Below are 16,097 nucleotides of genomic sequence, written 5' to 3' on the forward strand. Positions count from 1 at the left end.
TAGGTTGGTCATAACTTTCCTTTTAAGGAGTAAGCGTCTTTTAATTTCATGGCTGCACTCACCATCTGTAGTGATTTTGGAACCCCAAAAATAAAGTCAGCCACTGTTTCCACTGTTTCCTCATCTATTTCCCATGAAGTGATGGGACCGGATGCCATGATCTTAGTTTCTGAATGTTGAGCTTTAAGCCAACTTTTTTACTCTCCTCTTTCACTTTCATCAAGAGGCTCTTTAGTTCTTCTTCACTTTCTGCCATAAGGGTGGTGTCATCTGCATATCTGAGGTGATTGATATTTCTCCTGGCCAGCTTGATTCCAGCTTGTGCTTCTTCCAGCCCAGCGTTTCTCATGATATACTCTGCATAGAAGTTAAATAAGCAGGGTGACAATGTACAGCCTTGACGTACTCCTTTTCCTATTTGGAACCAGTCGATTGTTCCATGTCCAGTTCTAACTGTTACTTCCTGACCTGCATACAGATTTCTGAAGAGCCAAGTCAGGTGGTCCAGTATTCCCATCTCTTTCAGAATGTTCCACAGGTTCCTGTGATCCACACAGTCAAAGGCTTTGGCATAGTCAATGAAGCAGAAATAGATGTTTTTCTGGAACTCTCTTGCTTTTTCCATGATCCAGCAGATGTTGGCAATTTGATCTCTGGTTCCTCTGCCTTTTCTAAATCCAGCTTGAACATCTGGAAATTCACGGTTCACATATTGCTGAAGCCTGGCTTGGAGAATTTTGAGCATTACTTTACTGGTATGTGAGATGAGTGCAATTGTGTGGCAGTTTGAGCATTCTTTGGCATTGCCTTTCTTTGGGATTGGAATGAAAACTGACTTTTTCCAGTCCTGGGGCCACTGCTGGGTTTTCCAAATTTTCTGACATATTCAGTGCAGCACTTTCACAGCATCATCTTTCAGGATTTGAAATAGCTCAACTGGAATTCCATCACCTCCACTAGCTTTGTTCATAGTGATACTTCCTAAGGCCCACTTGACTTCACATTCCAGGATGTCTGGCTCTAGGTGAGTGATCACACCGTTGTGATTATCTAGGTCATGGATATCTTTTTTGTACAGTTATTCTGTGTGTTCTTGCCACCTCTTCTTAATCTCTTTTGTTTCTATTAGGTCCCAACCATTTCTGTGCTTTATTGTGCCCATCTTTGCATTAAATGTTTCCTTGGTATCTCTAATTTTCTTGAAGAAATCTCTAGTCTTTCCCATTCTATTGTTTTCCTCTATTTTTTTGCATTGATCACTGAGGAAGGCTTTCTTATCTCTCCTTGCTATTCTTTGGAACTCTGCATTCAAATGGGTATATCTTTCCTTTTCTCCTTTGCTTTTCGCTTCTCTTCTTTCCACCCTTGGCATATCTTAAAACGAGTTTGAGACGTTGCCACCACAAACCGCTGTGTTTAAGGTCGAGACTGAACGGCACTATGTGCTAGTCACTCAGTGTCTCCTCATAGCAGCCACACAGGAGAACTTCTTTTTAGCAGAGCTGGTTAACATTTCACTTCCCCGAAGATAATTTTTAAAAACTCTTCACTGACTAGTCACTTATGGCAAGGCTTTAATGCATAGTTGCAATTTAACTTTTTAGAGTAGGATCTTCTAAATTATATTTCTCCTGGTCCTAATTTTTATGATAATTCTTTATTTTACTTTAATGCATATTATTTAACATTTATTGAAAGCTAACTATGTGCCAGATAATATGCTAAATACTTGGCATAAATTAATTTATTTAACACTCATTTCAGCCTAATCTGTAGCACAAAAGTGTAAGAGGCTTAGAGTGAGTGATTAAGCAGTTTGTGTAAAGGACACAGACCTATAGGTAGGGGAGCTGGCAAGATGATCTAATTCAAGGCTAAGCACTGTATGGTTTCCAGATTATTGCATATTTTGCTAAGCTGTCTCAAATAATATACAGGATGATGCAGGAGTGTAAATAAGTAAATAATTAAGATGCACTGATGTTTTTAGAAAGGTGCAATGGATGGCAGGATGGCATCCTAGGGAAAAAGCTAGCAGATTAAAGATTCAACTTTTAAATTTAGTTTTCAGCTTTTCTTCCCATATTTGTAAGTCTCTGAGATAGAACCTCTTCTATTATTCATAAGCTTTACTAATTAGAAAATATCAACTACAGTTCATTTCTCAGGGGACTGTGAAACCAGAAAAACAAGCATTTATAGTATGTCTTCCTATGATCATGTCTCTTTGGAAAATTCAGAAAGCATAAGATGTGGCCTTTGCTCTTAAGGGTTAAAACCAAGTCAGGAAGTAATATTTGTTCAATAAAATATCTGGGTAACAAGTAAGTGCTAAACTGTACCATAGTCCCTAAGTTTGAGAACAGTTCAGAAAAGGAAGAGCTAAATGTCAGATGCAATTTGCCAGCAAAGCATTGTTGGGGCAGGAGATATTTAAATTCTAAAGGGACAAAATAATGTCTATTTTGAAGATGCTATGTATTAATAAGAACTTTTAGTAACTATAAAGCATGGGAGCAATAAAGAATAAAACTGCTCTGTTACAATTTATGAGATTCTTCTGATTAAAAATTCACAGTAACATCAGTGACCTCCATATGTCAGTCTACCCACTGAAATACCAAGAGCATTCTGTATATATATATAATCATGTGACAAGCTACTTGTGTTTCAAGAGTTAAGTCAGACAGAAAATTTCCAATATGGATGATAGCAGCCTAGAATCACAGCTAGAATTTCCACTGTCAGATAAGGACCGCAAAGCTAATGCTTTCATAATTCTTCCACACTCTACCAAAACATGAGAGGAGGGGAAACGTGATGCTCACTTGGCTGAGCAGGCATACTAAACAAGAAAGCAAAGCTTCATAAATGTCACTTCAAGCCTTCCTACTGGTGACATTAAAAAACTGTCTTCTAAAACAAACAAAAAAAAACCCAAAAACAAAAACCTGTCTTCTATCAAAATCTTAACCCACATCTTACTGGTCAAGCGTCCTGCACACGAGGAACCGACACAGACCTCATTTTCACCCTTCAGTGCCTGAGCCATTAAGGTGAGCGCCACAGAAGGACCTCTTCAGTTACAGCAGCCCTGGTCTGGCCTGCCTCTCCTTAAATACATTTTAATAGCAAGAATAATTTGGATCACATGCATCTCTAAGTCTTGCAAGGGTTTATAACTAACACCCACATAAAAATGAGCATAACACATCTGACCTTGATTTTTATCAAAAGTGTATACTCCTGCTCACAAGAATATATTTAAATGCTTCTCATATAGAAGTAAAGGAGAAAAACCTATGGGTTTTGAAAATGAGATCTTTAAATAAGTATAAACTATCCCACCCCCTCCACTGCAACCAGCAATGCTTTGAGGCACTTAGACTCACCATGTCTTTTTTGTTGTTTTGTTTTTTGTTTTTTTGCATATTATTATTTTTTATTTTTTTAATTTTAAAATCTTTAATTCTTACATGCGTTCCCAAACATGAACCCCCTCCCACCTCCCTCCCCATACCATGTCTTTTAAAAATAAATTACAGGCTCCTTACTACTGACTACCAGTCAGTAAAGAATCGGCCTGCGTTGCAGTGCAGGAGACCTAGGTTCCATCCCTGGGTCAGGAAGAGTCCCCTTGAGAAGGAAATGGCAACCCACTCCACTATTCTTGCCTGGAAAATCCCATGGACAGAGGAGCCTGGTGGGCGACAGTCCATGGGGTCAGAGAGTCTAACACGACTTAGTACTAAACCACCACAGGCTCCTTATGAATAGGACATGTATCTTTCTGCTTCTTTACATGGTAGCACCAGTTGCCTACTGAACAACATGTTTGCTGCAAGAGACACTGGCTACTAAATGTAAGAAAGAGCATGGAAAAGAAACATGCTCATAATCCCCAACAATGTCCAACAGTCTTACCCACATGGCCTCCTTCCTAGGGGCCGAGAGGAGAAGAAATATGTTTTATCCCCATCCCATCTGCCAATGATTATCAGCACGGCCTGAGGAGCCAAATGCTAAGATGATGATAAACAGCTTCCAGGAATGTGGAATAACAAGGCATCCTCCTCCATCAGTTACAGGCAGCCCCAAAAAGGAAGAGAGGAGCAGCCCGAGATATGGGTTCAAGCACACCCCTTGTCTCTGCCCCTTTGGTTGCTCAGAGGGACTGGTTCTCATGGTGTTTGGGGAACGAGGCAAGGGGCGAGAGGGATGATGAGGGGCCAGCCCTCACCTCTTTTGTTTAAGAAGACCCTCTCGTGTGGCGTGGGGGAGGAATGAAAGAGTGGAAGTTTTGTCGAGACCATTAGGGGTGAAAGCCAGCCTCCCACCCCACCCCAGCCTTCCCTGCTATGGCTAGGGCTTTGGAAATTGTCAGGTAGCAGTTCCTGTCACGGGGTTACGGGGCATCTATCATGACAGCGGGCTTGGCCTGTAATTAAACCGTTTCTGCTTTGTCATCATTTCTTGTCTGACTGCATCGCCAGTAGAGCTGCCTAGAGCACCAGGACTTGACAGTCATTTGGACAAGCCTTGCAAATATGGAAGAATCCAGACTGGAAAACAACCCTGTTTGGTCAGAAGTGTGTTCCTAAAATGCAGGATTTATTCCACACAGATAATCCACTGTTTTCCGTGGCAGGCACAGGTCAAACAAAGGCAAGGGAGTCTTTGGTGTACAGCCAAAACACGGAGGCCTCACTTCCGCCAGGGGATGGACACGTGCCCTCCAGGCTTAGACACAGAGAGCCCTGTGGAGCCAGTCCCAGAGCCCTGTCAGATGAGGAGGCTCTTTGTATTTACAGATTCCCCCTTTTTACTTACTTCAGATCAGTAACTAGGTCTCTGCTGGCACAAGGTGAAATAAAATCAAACACAGAGGTATAAACTGCAGCCTGCCACAGGACGCAAGGGTGACTGCCTGGAGTGGCACGTAAGTACACTTTGTAAAACCAGGCCTGGGTCAGCAGCTGAGGACGACAGACCCACCAAGCCCTTGCCAGGGTCTCCCACTCGGGTTCCTGGGAAGGCTAGTCTGCTGTGCACAGACTGCTTTGGCAGGGGGCTCTGCTCTGAGCCAACATGTCCATTTCTCTTTAGGTCCCTGGCTGGATCCTAGTCCCCCTTCAACATCCTGCTCATCTGTGATCTCCTTGGGGAATCTTTTACCAATATCTCCATCCTCCCATTCTCTGCTTCACAAAGCTGATCATCCCCTCTCTGCAGCATCTCTGGTACCTGGCACATTGCTCCTGATTCCGTCTAACACACAGGGTAGCAGGCATGTGTTTACACATCTGCCTTCCAGAACAGTCAGCGAGACCTTGAGGGCTAAGTTAATATATTGTTTTTTAATTACATTCCCAGCGCCTGGCATCCTGCTTGACTTGTAGTGGCTGCTAAACATTTCCTTGATAAATTAACAGGAAAAAAAGTGTCTCAATTCACAACAGCATTTGTTTTATTCCCTCTTACAAAATTCTTCTGTTATAAATATCTTCTTTAATCACTAAAAAAAAAAACTTCTCTCATTAGCTCTGTTTTCTTAAGTCACTAATGCAAACCCTCTTTTTTCATCTAATTCATATTAAATTAAAAGGAGAGAAAAAAGTATATGCAAGTATTATTATGACAGGTATACCGGTTTTTTGTTTTGTTTCTAGTTAAGGGTCTGCACCTGATATCACAGCAATAAATAAAGCAGTTAAATCAAGTGAGCATCCTCCTCATAGAACAGAGCAGGAATTAGAGGTGGAATTCCTAAGAACTGTGTTGCATATATCTTGTTATCATTGCACATTTCTTTCCTGCATTTCATATTTTGTGCTTTTTCTTATATGACAGAACACTGAGATGTATGCTCCACCTTAAGACTCTTCAAGAGTTCTCATGATTACAAACAATTTCTTACCATAAGACCAAACTTCCATTTTATATATATATTTATAAATAGAATCTGTTTTCATCATTTATACCACTGCATCAGACCTGAGAAAAACATCTTTAAAGGGTGTCCATACTTGAATTTTATAATTATCATATGACTATAAATTATGTCTCCTTTCAATTAGGATAATTTTTTTTTCTTGAAACGGCATTTGATGAATGACCTTGCATTCAGTACATTTCATTTAGATATATAATTGTGAATCTTTCATCTTCTGTATTAGGATGGAGAATTATGTTGATGGTACTGTATTTTTATCTTCATGGTTATGGAAAATGATAACAGCAATCCATAAAGCTAATGAAATTGTATATCGTCACAGATTATTTGGTACAACTAATGATTTAGGAGCCTGGGTGGTCCCAGAAGACCTCAATTCCAGTGATGTGGTCCTGAACCTTTATTTTAATCATAATACCAATCACCAAATGGAACAGCCAAGCTGCTAACAGAGCCTCTCCGGATACAGTCTGGATTATATAGAGCTAATGAACAGAAATCTATGTTTTCACTGTTCTTAAACCACATGGCAGGAAATTTTTTTCAAAGTTACATGTTTCAGGGAAACAGTCCAGTGAAGCAAAGAGAAGAACTTAGGTCAGGATATTTGAGCAAAGATTTTAAAGGTTCACGGGAAAACAACAGTCTGACTGTAAAGCTTTAGTTACAAATCACTAGCTGTGATCAAAGTAACTGAAGAAATAAAATAATTACGGCAAACATTTTTATCAATTAGTTAATTGATGAAAACACCAAAATGTTTAAAACATAAATCCTTTTATATTTAAAACCACCTTTGGATGTGCACACCTCACAATTATATGTAAGAGTTTATTGCAGAGTTCCTCTTTCTTTGTTGAATCACAGGGTGTGGGAAATAATCCAGCTTTGTTTGGCTTGACAAACACAGAACACTCAGAGGAACTGAAGAGCCAGTCCCGCTGATGTCACCTCTCCTTCACAACCATTTCAAACTCATATGAAACAGTGGGTCTGTCCTTCCTCTGTAGAGTCAGATGCTGAAGGCCACTGAACTTTCATGTAGTCATAACTCAGGTGGAAAAATAATCCTAACTCCAACTATTAACTTACCTTGAAGAACTTCCATGGGCAGAACAGTCCAGGCGTTTTCCAGGTAGGAAATATAAATATAGCGAGCTGTATTGCAGGCCAGACCAATGTACAGAACCCTAAAAAAAAAAAAAAAAAGAAAAAGAAAAATGAGCCACTAGTAGAAACAGAAAACACGCAAACATCAACCCCTTTTCCCCTGCCCAGAATATCCCTGACCCAGCAGATGGCTTTCCAAACTCAGGAGTGGAGAAACTAAAGGACAATTAAGTGCAGCCATGAACGCTTAGGAATAAGAAGATGGCTTCCAACATATCTGCTCTCAGCCTTTTCAAAATGCTTGTTAATATAAAAGCGAACGTCGCCCTTCCTGAAACTTAATTAGTCACAGAGATGATGCTTTTTTAAGATAGTTTGGGCACACTGCCATCTGTAATGACATTGCTGGCTTCCTTCCAGGTGGCTCTAGGGTAAATACGCCTAGGATTGTAGCTACCTCGCTCTGTCGGGGAAGGACAGGGTAAAAATGAGGACGTATGAATATGCGGCCTCACTTCCAACACGTAAGACACCGAGTGGTTTCCCAGGGAGACTCGCAGGGTCACTGAAAACTGCCCTCCAATGATGACTAATAAACTACTTGGAAATCAAATTCTTTTTTCCTATGAGTTCAATTGATACAAGCTCATTATTTTTAAAAAATCCATGATATCACATGCTTATGAAATTGATAAATGTATATCAGCCTCTAGCTTTCACCCTCGCAATCACCACCACCAAAATTATGAGTGAAAACCAAATGAACAAAAGCCTAAAGTGGTGAATCCGAGCACAAGTTTACAATCTCTCTCTTCTGAGACAGATGGGCTGGTTTAGAAGCAAACGGTGGCTGCTTCTCTCTACCAAATACAGCCTGGGGGGTTTCCTTTTCTTGGTTGTTTTCCATTTCTTGGGTAATTTTCCCAAGGTTAATACTTTTCTTATTTTCTAAACCCAAGTGAATGAAAACTGGAAGGTAAAAGAAACCAGTCTGACAGTCAGCAGTTATCTTCCTAATTTTGCTCAACTGTGTTTTTATACTAAAATCATTCCTATAAACAATGTTCTCTTTTTTCAACACTGGATTAAGGAAGGGAAATGCTCGGAGCTATCCAGCTGGTATTAACTGCAAACATGTACAGAAGATGGGGGAAGACAACAAAAGGACTGAGGTGGTGGGGATGGGCTAGGAAATGGATACTAGGCAGTTTAGGAGATCTTCAACAGTGAAATGGCCTGGGTTATCAGAACCTTTGGATTCTGTGTTCTTATTTGTATGTTTTGAGGGAAAAAGTATGTCTCAAACCTGTGTGATAAAAAGTCAGCTGAACAAACTTGCTATAAATCCATCAACCAGGGCCCTTCTGCTGGGAAATAACAAAAAATCCACAGGCGATTAAAATGTCAAGTACACTATACAAGCAAGTTACACAAATGTTTCCTTCCAGGTGCTAAGGCAGCCCTGATGATGACATCAGCGTCACCTCACTCACGCCCAGCAAACATGCTCTATAAAGGGCCGTATAGTGAGCATGCTTCCCGATCTTCTGCAACTACTCAACTCTGCCGTTGTGGCGTGAAAGCAGCCACAGGCAAAACGCCAATGAATGAGCGTGGATGGCTGTGTTCCAGTACAAACTGAATTAGGAGCACTGAAATGTAAATTTCATGTCATTTTCACGTATTGCAAAATAGAGATTTTTTTTTTTTCCAACCATCTCAAAGGGTAGAAACAATTCTTAGTTCCCGGACCCTACAAAATAGGCAGCAGGCCAGATCTGGCCCGTGGGTCACAGCTAGCCAACCTCTGACCTAGCTCATTAGTTCTTCTTAACTTTGTACATCAGAGCTACTTGGGCAGCTGTTAACAACTACAGACGTCAAGGCCCACACCACTCTCAATTAGGCTGAACCCAGGCTTTGTGCTTTTAAAAGCTCCCCAGGTTATTCGGATACTGAGCCAAAGATGGAGAACCACTGATCTAGCCCTTTCCGGGCAGCTCCCAGTAATTCTTGCCCATAATCCCATCATGAAATATTGGGTAATATATCTTCCTCGTGTTCTTATTGCCTGTTCGTGGTAAGTTGCCTCAGTTCTGTCTGACTCTTTGAGACCCCATGGACTGTAGCCCACCAGGCTCCTCTGTCCATGGGATTCTCCAGGCAAGGATCCTGGAGTGGGCTACCATTTCCTTCTCCAGGGGATCTTCCCGACCCAGGGATCGAACCCATGTCTCTTACGTCATATTGCCTATCCTGAAGCTTTCTTTTAAGCCCTCTTTTGAACCAGTTACCACAACAACCACTATTCAATCAGGCCACGGTCCACAGTTCTTGGCTCCAAGTAACCCAGAATCGACTGGCCCAGTTTAAGAGGCGGACTGTGCTATGCCTTCAAACCTCTGCCCATGTGGAATTCAGTCACCGGAATCTGTAACTTTTGGGAGCTTTAGGTCCCAGATTACCACCAATAAACCCAGTGGATACAAGTTGATACATCCTTCTTTTCCACACTTCTAATCTCACAACTGATAGTCCTTCAGGACCAAACATGTGCCTTAAAGGAAAAACCACAGAGAAAGTATCCAGGGCAAGTTACTTCATGTCTCAGAGCCTCAGTTTCCTCATATATAGTAACATCAGCTTTGCAGACTCACGGTGATCATCACAACACAGTGAGTTGCCCATAATAAGCACTCAGTGAAAGGTTAGTTATTATTACTAGTCTTATTAAAAGTATCCAAGTATCTGTTTTTCTGATAAAACTTTGATCCCAGAATTCCAAAAGAGAGTGTGGACATGAACTTTCCTTCCTCACCAACCATTCTGGGGAAGCCAATGGCTTCAAAAAATCAAAGGGAAAAGGATAAGCAGAAAGGGAGACAGCTTTTTGGTCTATGAAAAGAGAAAGTAGTAGATACATGTTTATTGAATACTCACTGAAAAGTACTGCAGCAAGCTAAGAATCTCTCTACTATCTAAATGGGATATTTAAACTGAGACATTATTCACTGACTTGTGTGCTGATTGTGTCCCCTCTAAAATGCATGCTGATGCTTGGGGCTGGTGCATGGGGATGACCCAGAAAGTTGTTATGGGGAGGGAGGTGGGAGGGGGGTTCATGTTTGGGAATGCATGTAAGAATTAAAGATTTTAAAATTTAAAAAGTAAAAAACTAAAATTAAAAAAAAAAATAATAAAAAAAAATAAAATAGATTACCAACAAAGACCTACTATATAGCACAGGGAACTCTGCTCAAAATTCTGTAATAATCTAAATAGAAAAATAATTTGAAATAAGCATCAGTTCAGTTCGGTTGCTCAGTCATGTCTGACTGTTTGCAACCCCGTGAATCACAGCACATGTATATGGATAACTTAATCACTTTGCTATACAACTATAACAAGCACAATATTATTAATCAACTATGCTCCAATTTAAAAAATTATTATTATTTTTGTTTTGCCACGGGGAAGGAAACTACCAACAAAATGCAAAAGCAACCTAAAATGAGAGAAAACATTTGCAAATGATATATTAGATAAGAGAGTAATAATCTAAATATATGAAGTACTCATACAACTCAGCATCAGAAAACAAATAACCTGATTAAAAATGGACAGATTACCTTAATAGACGTTCTTCCAAAGAAGGCCTATAGATGGCCAACAGGCACATGGAAAGATGCTCAACATCCACTAATCATCACTAAAATGAAAAATAAACTGCAGTGGAATACCATAAGGATGGCTGTCACAAAAAGACAACAAATAACAAGTGTTGACAATGATGTGAATTAAAAGGGATTTTTTTTGCATTGTTGCTGAAATTGTAAATTTGTGCAATCACAATGGAAAGCAGTATGAACATCACTTTAAAATTTTAAATTAGAACTGCTTTCTGAGTCAGTGATTTCACTTCTGGATATTTACCTGAAGACAATTAAAACATTAATTATAAAAGAAAAAAAAATAAAATAAAATGCATGCTGAAATTCTAAGTCCTAAACCCTAGGATTTCAGAGTATGGCTGGATATGGAGGAAGGACCTTTAAAAAGGTAATTAAGGTAAGATGATCAGTTCAGTCTCTCAGTTGTGTCTGACTCTTTGCGACCCCACGGACTGCAGCACGCCAGGCTTCCCTGTCCATCACCAACTCCCAGAGCTTGCTCAAACCCATGACCATTGAGTCAGTGATGCCATCCAACCATCTAATGTACAGAAGATGGGGGAAGATCCTCTGTTGTCCCCTTCTCCTCCCTCCCTCAATCTTTCCCAGCATCAAGGTTGTTTCAAATGAGTCAGTTCTTCGCATCAAGTGGCCAAAGTATTGGAGTTTCAGCTTTAGCATCAGTCCTTCCAGTGAATATTCAGGACTGACTTCCTTCAGGATGGACTGGTTGGATCTCCTTGCAGTCCAAGGGACTCTCAAGAGTCTTCTCCAACACCACAGTTCAAAAGCATCAATTCTTCCATGCTCAGCTTTCTTTATATCAAACTCTCACATCCATACATGACTACTGGAAAAATCATAGCCTTAACTAGACGGACCTTTGTTGGCAAGGTAATGTCTCTGCTTTTCAATATGCTGTCTAGGTCGGTCATAACTTTTCTTCCAAAGGAGTAAGCATCTTATAATTTCATGGCTGCAGTCACCATCTGCAGTGATTTTAGAGTCCCCCAAAAAAAAGTCTGCCACTGTTTCCATTGTTTCCCCATCTATTTGCCAGGAAGTGATGTAACATGGGTGGGCCCTAATCCTACGTGACTGGTGCCCTGATAAGATAGGGTAGCGACAGACACAGAGGGGAGACGAGGTGAAGACAGTGGAAGGCAAACCAGGGAAAGAAGTCCTCAGAAGACATGCATCCTGCCAGCACCGTGACCTGGGACTTTTAGCTTCCAGGACTGTGAGGAAATAACATTTCTGTTTTGTGGACTGAGAGCTCTAGCAAATGAATACATGCACACTCGTGGAATTAAGAACTTGCTAATAAAAAGGAATTTATAATATGTTTTACTAAATCATCTTCTGGACAATCAAATTCATTATACTGCATATAGAGCACGTTTGAAGTCCAAAAATTTTCCTGAGCATTAAGAGGTCTGGAAATACAGAAGAGTCTGAAAAATGCCTCTCAGTGAGATATGGAGACCTACCAAACACCTATGGTGAAACAGCTCAGAAACAATATCACTGCTTTCCTGTTTCACAGCAGGAAGTCAGTAAGTATAAAAGTAGACAGGAAATAAAGACAATTTTAGAACTGGTGGCATAGATAAATTATCTGTAAAGAACACAGTTGGTAAGGAGCAGATGATTCAGCAGAAAATACTACACCATAGAACACTCAAATCACACATCAAACTCCTTGATTTGATGCTTGAGCAAAATATAATGGTGGGAGAAAAGTACTCTTGAGATTCTAATTTCTTACAAAACCGCAACTCACAGTATTAACAAGATACGTAGATTGGTGATTATCTTATAATAAAACTGGTACTTTTTTCCCCCCCAGAAAAACAGTATTCAAGATACAGATATAATTAACTGTGAGTCATCCTTCAATTCCTAATACAGTTGTGGGTTAATTATGATGCCCTACTTTTGTAATTCAAACCATCTATAACATGGCTGAATGCCCCCTGAGAATGTTTCTAAACCACAGAGAACACGAACTTTGCTCAATAAACATTAACTGAGGTAACACTCTGTGCTATACACTATGCTGGACTAAAGGGGAGTTTTAAAAAATGAAGTGAAATTGGGATTTCCCTAGCGGTGCATGACTAACACTCCATGCTTGCACCTCAGGGAGCCCAAGTTCAGTCCCTGGTCAGGGAACTAGGTCCCCTGTTGCTGCAATTGAAAAGATCCTACATGCTGCAACAAAGGTCGATGGGCCTTCATGACATTGCTAAGGCCCAGTGCAGAGAATAAATGAGCAAAAATAAACATTTTAAAATGTTTCTTTAAAAATGGAGAAATCCTCCATGCCTTCAAGTAACTTAGTCTAGTGGGGAGACAGACACAGAAGCAAGTTAAGTTAAATACAGTACTCCAGGAGGTCTGCACAAAGTGCTAAGACTGTGACAAAGGAGACGTTCCAAGACACCTGCTGCTGCTAAGTCTCTTCAGTCACGTCTGACTCTGTGCGACCCCATAGACGGCAGCCCACCAGGCTCCCCGGTCCCTGGGATCCTCCAGGCAAGAACACTGGAGTGGGTTGCCATTTCCTTCTCCAATGCATGAAAGTGAAAAGTGAAAGTGAAACCGCTCAGTTGTGCCCGACTCTTAGCGATCCCATGGACTGCAGCCCACCAGGCTTCTCCGCCCATGGGATTTTCCAGGCAAGAGTACTGGAGAGGGGTGCCATTGCCTTCTCCACAAGGCACCTGGGTTAGAAGCAAATGGACAAAGAGGGAGGGCTGAGCATCACAGGCAGAGGAAAGAGCAGAAGGTTAACCATGAAACCTCAAGCATGTGTGTAGAGAAGGTGTTTGAAAGATATAAGAAGGCTCAAAGTCTCAGGATTTATGAAGAGATGAGTGAACCTCTCCAGTCCAGATCCACTCTGGAAATTACCCCCTGTTCCAGAGACAATACAGGTTATGAGCAGCAGAGGAAGACTGAAGAAGGATTATGCTACAACTCTCTCAAACGAATGAGACAGAAGAGCAGTATCACGGGGAGAGAACCCATTCTCAGCTGAATGAGTAACTGGCAGCAAGCATGTTGCCAAGCCTCTAATGGAGAAACAGAAAAGTTTCTCAAAAAGGGAAAACCATGGGATGGGGCTTTCCTGTTGGTCCAGTGGTTAAGAGTCTACCTGCCAATGCAGAGGGCACAGGTCCGATCCCTGGTCCAGGAAGACCCCACATGCCGTGGAGCAGCTGAGCCCATGTGCCACAGTTACTGAGCCCACACACTCTAGAGCCTGTGCTCTGCAACAAGAGAAGCTGCTACAGTGAGAAGCCTGCACATTGCAACTAGAGACAGCCCAAGTGTAGCAATACAGACCCAGCACAACCAAAAAAAAAAAAAAGTTGTTTTTTTTTTTAAAATTTTAAAGAACACTGGAGAAAACAAAATACCCTGGGTAAAGATGTTTTTTAATCAACCAGACATGAAGTATTTGCAGATGGAGACTGAACATGCGCTCAGCCTGTGGTTCAAGTCCTTGCACAAAGACACAGTGTTCCAATGCACACAAGTGTCGCTCCAGGACTGGAACAAGCTAAGATTCAGAGAGTAACATTTTGACAGGTCACAGACCACTAGGACAATGTCCTTAGCTACACCTGGCTGGAGTTTCACAGGAATACCAATTCCTAATGGGGAGGAAGTGGTCATAAGTACCAGACGCTTGGAGTACTGTCTGCGGTTTGCCTCGTCCCTGAGTCAGCTTAGGTTTGCTGAATGGTGAACAGTATATGGGTTCACCCTTAGGCTGCGTTCCATTATTCCCAGGTCGTTCTTTTCTGGTCTATATAAACTTGTCAGAAAAACAAACAAACAAAAATTCCTTCAGACACCATTACAGATGTCTTTCTAGAGCAGGCAGACACCAGCTGCTAATTCAAGTCAGCATTCAGTGTGAACAGTGAATGAAGAATGAAGCTTATTTCCAGTGTAATTACCAGTTCATTCTGACAACCTTATAGTAAGATGATGTTCCCGACTGTCAGCTTTAAAAGGTAGGAAAATATACACACAGACTTTTTAGAAGACAACTAAACTAGAAGATTTAAGCCCTGAAGAGTTACATTTGAGCTAGAGAATTCCTGGTTCCTCATATCCATCCCCCTCCTCCCAGCCCTCCTCCATGAGGGACGCTCACTGTGGGTGTGCTCCTGTCTAGTAGGAAGGGGTTCACGGTCACTGTCTGCAGCCTCTTGTCCTGCCTCCCCTTTCTTGCCCCATACCCAGGGCTGGCTGGCTTGAGTGGACCCTCGCTGGCATTCCTGGGAATTCCCACCTGAGGTAAATCATGGACACGTCTCATGCTGCGGTGGTAGCAAAAGCAACCCGACAGGGCGTGGAGGTGTGGCCGAGAGCCAGGGACCTGAGCAGCGTGTGGCAGCAGCAGCCACACGGCATGCCTGGCGCTCACCCAGAGGTGGCGGCCGGTGACACACCGCCGCTTCCTTCTTCCAAGACACGACCTTGGGCACTAGTATCTCTGACTGTGAGAGTCCGACCCTTGAAAGGGCTCATCTCTTCTAAGGAACCTTCTCAAATGTCCCCAGGTATAACTGATCCCCTCTCACCCTGTTCTTCTGTTAGACGCTGTTTCCATCCGAGTGCTCATCAGAGTCTACCCACACTGCGCAGAGAAGACTGAGCATTCTTGGGAGGCAAGGGCTGGGTCTGCTTCACTGTGTTCTCAAAGGAGCCCCTCTGCTCACGCGCTCTGTGAATCATAGCAACTTAATACAGTCTATGTAGACGGATAAAACCTGAGGACCAAAAGCAGCACTATTCTCAAGAAAACAGTATTTCAGGACGCGCCACTCTCATTTTGGATGGCACAATTTTTCATCATACGGGACACACCCATTCACTGGGGGATGTTTAGGATCCTGGCTCTTGGGCACGAAATGTCAATCTCTGGAAAAACTAAAATGCTCTCCCCTCCACCCCTGACACACATACACTTCTAAACCTCCTTTTGGGAACTATTAGAAAGATCCCTCTGAAACAAAGGCCTCCTGGTCACTGTGTTATAATGGTGAGTGTGTGTCTCCATATTCAATTATATCAGTACATATACAAATCTACAAGGAACAGACACTAAAACATGACCGATGGTTGTCTTAGAGATTTGTGATAATGGACCATTCACAGTCTACGGAGTGCAATATAAAAATTAAGATTTTAAAAGATGGGAAAAACTATAAAATTAGGCAAGGGAAACCAACCATTAAAAACCTAGGCTAAAATAACAGAAAGGCTAGTAGAATTCCTTAGTCAGACGGTCTTTAAAGTATCTTTACATCTGTGTTCCACACTAAAGAAACCAAAACCAATGG

At 41.6% G+C, this 16,097-nt stretch overlaps 1 protein-coding gene across 4 annotated transcripts in view; it reads right to left on the bottom strand.

The window, feature by feature from the left end:
- The window catches only part of MFSD6 (major facilitator superfamily domain containing 6), a 61,890-nt gene that overhangs the window by 22,632 nt on the left and 23,161 nt on the right, over positions 1-16,097 (bottom strand). For 3 of the 4 annotated variants that reach the window (XM_027964707.3, XM_027964708.3, XM_060409619.1), the window contains exon 2: positions 7,046-7,143. In XM_027964707.3, coding sequence (XP_027820508.1) covers positions 7,046-7,143 — 98 coding nt within the window. Of the gene's footprint in view, positions 1-7,045; positions 7,144-10,692; positions 10,768-16,097 lie in introns of those variants that run through there. The other variant, XM_060409620.1, reaches the window with a different exon arrangement.

This window comes from Ovis aries, chromosome 2, assembly GCF_016772045.2.
Source record: "Ovis aries strain OAR_USU_Benz2616 breed Rambouillet chromosome 2, ARS-UI_Ramb_v3.0, whole genome shotgun sequence".
NCBI classification, from domain to species: domain Eukaryota; kingdom Metazoa; phylum Chordata; class Mammalia; order Artiodactyla; family Bovidae; genus Ovis; species Ovis aries.